The 5,423-nt window shown below is 44.5% G+C and overlaps 1 protein-coding gene across 1 annotated transcript; it reads right to left on the bottom strand.

Annotated features, from left to right (window-relative positions):
• Positions 1–1,075: 1,075 nt before the first annotated feature.
• LOC133771085 (spermatogenesis-associated protein 31D1-like) lies at positions 1,076–4,387 on the bottom strand. Its single transcript, XM_062206806.1, has one exon. It carries the CDS (start codon positions 4,385–4,387, stop codon positions 1,076–1,078), a length of 3,312 nt encoding a protein of 1,103 aa, XP_062062790.1.
• Positions 4,388–5,423: the final 1,036 nt, after the last annotated feature.

The raw sequence follows: 5,423 nt of genomic DNA, 5'->3' as shown, positions 1-5,423 counted from the left end.
TGCAGCATTAGCAGGTAAAGTGCGGGCATCCCATATGGGTGCCAATTCATGTCCTGGCTACTCTACTTCCAATGCAACTCCCTGCTAATAGCCTGGAAAAGCAGTGGAGGATGGTATTTGGACCCTGTCACCCTTCTGGGAGACATTGATGATGCTCCTGGCTCTTCACTTCAGCCTGGTCTCACACTGGCTATTGGGGCCATCTGGAGAGTGAACCAGCACATGGAAGATTCTTTCCCTCTCTTCCTCCCTGTGGCTCTGAATTTCAAAAAAAAGAACAAATCTTTTAAAAATAAAGACAGAGATACAGAATGAAAGAGAGACAGAGAGACATATCATCCATCTTCTGGCTGAAAGTCCTAATAGCTGTCAATGCTGGAGGTAGTCAAGACAAAAGTTACGAGCCCAAATCTCCATTTGGGTCTCCCACATGGGTGGCAGGGGGCTACCTTCATAAGCTTATTTTCCAGTAGGAAAACATCAATGCCCCAAAGTATGGTTTCCCAATGCATTACTATGCCTCTCACGACAGATTCTCAACCAACAATTCTAATGTTTCTAGACCTTAACCCAATCAATCCCATGTCTACTATGGCAGTAATCTTCAACCCCGCCTGAGGCGAAGTTCACCCACCTGTGACATCCTCTAGTCATTACAATATTTTCTTTAAAAAATAAGTTTATGCACAATTTTCTGAAAAAGATATGTGACTTTGACCCTCTTCAGATGTGATGACTTACCTCCTTTATTCCTCCAGAGGCCAAGAAATAGTCAGTGAGGTGCAGGGTATATGGGCTGCAACACAATATACTTACAGACTAGGAAACAGCACATGTCCTCAGACTTCTCCAGGTCAGAAGGGCCTTAAGGGGCAGTTGATAACCATCCCCCTAGAGCTCAGTGGTATGTCATCATTTAAATCCAAAAGAGATAATGAGTAAGTGCTGAACTAATTCTTTTCCCTAAGTATAAACCCTATGTTACTCAAATCTCATGTCTCCAAATAGTACACATAAAGACAACAATCATTAGAACATTTATTATGAAAAATCAGTATTTTCAAAAATGGATGAGTTATTTGGTAGGTGGAAATCTTCCTCCCTGGAAATGCTGAAGGAGCATTTTATGTTTGAAAAGTAGACACAGATCTCCCAATACAGTGCCTTCAGAAAATGTAGGTGTGGTTGGAGATAGCTGGCTGGCTTGACGCCTGCAGGTATGGTTTGGATGGGGCAGGAACTCTTTATTGGGCATGGATGCCAGATGCCTCTGCAATAGCGGCTGATCCTTGAATGCTACAACTTTCGGTGGCTGTCTCACCCTGTCTTTGTTCAGGGCATTCTTTGAGGGGTAATTTTGGTCAGCCAAGGGCACTTCTTGGCTACAGGACTTTGTAGTTTTTGTTTTACAGGAGGAAGCTGTGTAGTTAAAAGGATGTCCCTGGACAGTATCTGCCTGGGCCTGTAATTGTGCCTTAAGTGTTTTCACAGGCTTTGTCGGAGAAGAACGTGATTCTTGGGGGCAGGTGATTCTGACACCACGGCTACTCCCTGGTTTCACATTTAACACCTTGCCAATGTCTGTCGTCACTTTCAGAGTTTTGGTGTTGCCAGTAGAAGCAGCTCTACTATTAACTTTGCTTTGTCTCTGCACAGATGATGGTGGGGAGGTCCCATTCCCAAGGAACCTTTCTTGCCTTTTGTTTGTGCTGTTAGGACAAATCCATTGCAAAAATGTCTTTATTTGTTTTTGAAGCATATTTGCAGGAGGACGCTGATCCTTCAGTGATGAGGTTAGGGAAGATCTGCTTCCAAGCATCTTCTTTAATGCCCTGTCTTGAGCAGGGCAGCTGTTCCTATTGGGTTGTGGTGTCCCCAACCCTGCATCCCCTTCACCAAGATCTCCTGATTTGGGATTTGGTGGGACATTCTTATCCCAGCAGTTCTGCAGGATATGCTTAGGGACCCAGGGCTCCTGATGCTGTTCCATGCTGACTGGTGTGCTGTCCAAATGTCCATGCATAACCTGAGAAGCTTCGATCTTCCCATTGGAGACACCCTGGGCATGAGTCTTCAAGGTTTTGGAAATCAAGTTATCTGAGGCAACAGCCATATCAATAGTCTGCTCTTTAACAGAGATATGATCCCTATCCTGCAATTTCAACTTTAATTCTTTAATCAAGTTGTTTTTAAATTCTGATAGTTTAGGATCCTGAGAAACTGATGTTGGTGAGGGAATTTCAGTAGCCAGGATAGTTTCTTTATTCTTTGTTTTCACAGCTACCGCTGTGGAGTCCCCTGACTTGTTGGTTGTCAAGGCATTGGCAGATTTTGATTGAAGAGCAAGGAGCTCCTTTGCCTTAAATATCTCTCTAGACTTGTTAAACATTGGGAAGTATTCTGAAGTCTTTACTTTGGGAGCCTGAAGCCTTTCTTCTTTGTTGCTGGAACTCATTCTCTTATCCTTTGGCTCAGGTCTAGTCCCATCATGACTTGTGGACACCAGCACTTGGCTGTGTCCACTGTCTGGTCCAGTCTGTTTCTTAATTTCTTTGCCTGTGATGCACGGACAAGTCTGTCTGCCACCCTTAATCTGAACACCTGCAATCTCCTGGTTTTCCTCTGGGGACAGTGGTCTCAGGTCCCCCTGTCCTCCCTTCCCTACAAGTGATGCAGCAGGAAGGAGATGATCCAGATTGGGTGCTGACTTTATCTTCAATTTGTCTCTACACATTGGTGTAGAGCTCCTACCAAGTGAAGTGGACACCATAACTTTGGAATGCATCGCAGAACTAAGGCTATCTTGGGAAGAACAATAGGAATGGCCTAAGGAAGAAGATGAGTCCTCTCTCTTGTTGAAGATCTGTATGGATTCAAGGACCCTGGTGGGAAGGCCACACCTCATCCTCATGCAAAAACTGCTTATATGTTCTTCCAGCATCTTTTGTTTGCCAGAAGCTAAGAAAGAAATCTCCTGGGAAGTGTGAAAGCTAATGTTTCTCACAGATAATGCCCCATCTATCTGTTTTTGGCTGTGAGATTTCTTAGCAAAGGACATTGTCTGCTTGAGGGCATGCCATGAACTATGAACAGTTTCAGGAAGTCTACCCTCATTTATTTCCCCAATTTTCTTATTCAAATGTTCTTTGAGTGCATTTTCTAATTGTTTCTGACTTATACTTATCCCTGAGGCCTTTGAATCATTTCCATACAGACTCACTGTATGACTTCCTTGATCTTTATCAGAGTCAGACCTTAAACTGTTATCTGAGTATCCATCTGGGTCACTCAATAGATGATCACTAGGGCCATTCTTTGGGCTGTGTCTCTGATGGCCCTTCTCATCGTTATCTGACTGAGACTCTTCTGAGCTTGTCTCATGGGAGATTGGAAGTCGGCTCGATTCAGAATTCCTTAAATTGTTGCTACTCTGTTCCTTCAACAAAGATATCCATTTGAGTCTCTGAAAACTCTTTGGTGCATATATTTCAGGAACATCTCTCTCAGGATTCACCAGTGTCAGAGACTCATGGACCCTGCGGGGTAGGCCCCATCGGTGTTGAATGAGTCTCTTTCTAAGGTGGTATTCAAATTTCTTATGAAGCTCACTGCTCAGAGGGTAATCTCCAGGAATGATGGAGATTGGAACATGGATTTTGGAGGACTGGCTCACCAATGAAAAGTTGGGAGGTGGAGGACAATAGTATTCCCGAGATGTTTGGACCATCGAGGGTAAACCCCACAAACGTTCCTGTTCTTTCTGTAGCACATTGTATTCTAGTTGATGAAGTTCAGATTGCATGAGACACTGTGCCTCATTATGGGGTCTATGGAAGCACACTCCACAGATCCTAAGCTGGAAATCAGGAGATGTTGGTAGCATTGGGATTGGAGATTGAAGGTTGGACTGAGACTGGGCCTGAGTAGCATGTTGTGACTGTGATTGGGAGAAAATTTTAGTTGAGGATTGAGATTGGATCTCAGGCAAGATCAGAGGCTGGAAATTGGAAAGTCCTAAAGATCCTTGAGATGTAGAAGCTTTGGAGATGCCATTAAAGATGACCAAAGTTGAGGGACAGTCATCTGAATGATGGATAATTGAGCACAAGGACTCACTGTGCAAAGATGGAAGACCGAAAAAGTATTGCATACATTTTTCTTGTAACTGATTGTCAGAGGACCTAGGCGATGGAGGCTGCTGATTCATTTGCAGCTCCTCTGGTTTGCCTTTGCTGTTTCTAAAACAAAGGGAGTCTTGTTCTAAGTTGGAAGAGGACAAGTCTTTGGCATCCTTGACCTGGGCCTGCTGCCAGGATGATTCTGGCATTGAATGGTCAATTTCACTGACTCTTGGAGTATCAGTTGACAACCCATCAGGGCTATTCATTGCAGACAGAGCAAACTCTGGATGGAGATCATTTTCTGATCTCTGAGTATGTTGTGGTGTGGGAGGGCAAATAGCAATAGGTTGGGGTGGGAAAGGGTACACTGGGAGTTTTGAAGCCAAGGGAGGAATAGGCTCTGGTGGTACTGAGTCAGCTGGTGGTTCGGGGGACAGCAAACCAGGTAAAGAAGCACCATGGTTAAGTGAGACAGTAGAAGGGGGAGGTGGAGATGGCACACGCAAAGAGGCTGATTTTTGGCCTCTTGGATGAGTTTTTGAGTGGCCAGATGTCACAGTGAATGAGGTCTTAATCACAGAAGCGGAGGAAGCCACATAATGCACAGAGGAAGTATCTAGCAGGTACCCCAGTGACAGCAGTCGACTGACTTTGGCAGCCACTCTGTTACACACCGTACAGTGAGGGTCTGGACACAGCAGGTGACGGAAGCTGGTGATATCTTGATGTTGGCTCTGGGGTCTACAGGAAACAGGAAGAAAAAGCTGCGGTCAAGACCAGAACATGGAAAGGAGGGTCTGCTGGCCTAGTGGGGGTAGGGATAGCCCAAGACTACTGTTCCCGTCACCTCACATTTGTGATGTCACACTATACACTGTAGCCCCTCCCTGAGGCTTTCATCACATTCCGTTCCTATGGCTACCTGCCTCACTTCATAATGGCAGGCTTCACTGATTCCCTGGAATATATGGAACATGTTAAAAAAAAGGGGGGGGGACCAGGAAAAAGAGGAAAGATTAATCACCTTTTCAAAACAGAAAGAAGCTTCCATCCCTCCTCTGCTTCTTTCTGGTTAATCCTTGTACCTGGGAAATCAGGAGAGTAGAACATATGTAATGAAAGTAGAAGCATAAGAAGCATAGAGGAGTCCCCCTATGGGAGCCTCTGGGGATACTAAATTCTGAATGCGCCAAGAATCAGTAATTATGGAAAGATTGTCACTAATATTAGTAAGACTCACATGTGTATTTGGCAATATTTATAAAGTACTTTCACATATGTTATACAGTGTGATGCTAAAAC

The sequence above is a fragment of the Lepus europaeus genome, chromosome 12 (assembly GCF_033115175.1).
Source record: "Lepus europaeus isolate LE1 chromosome 12, mLepTim1.pri, whole genome shotgun sequence".
Lineage (NCBI taxonomy): Eukaryota > Metazoa > Chordata > Mammalia > Lagomorpha > Leporidae > Lepus > Lepus europaeus.
Note: the sequence above shows the minus strand (reverse complement) of the source record. Positions and strands in the feature narration are given on the sequence as shown.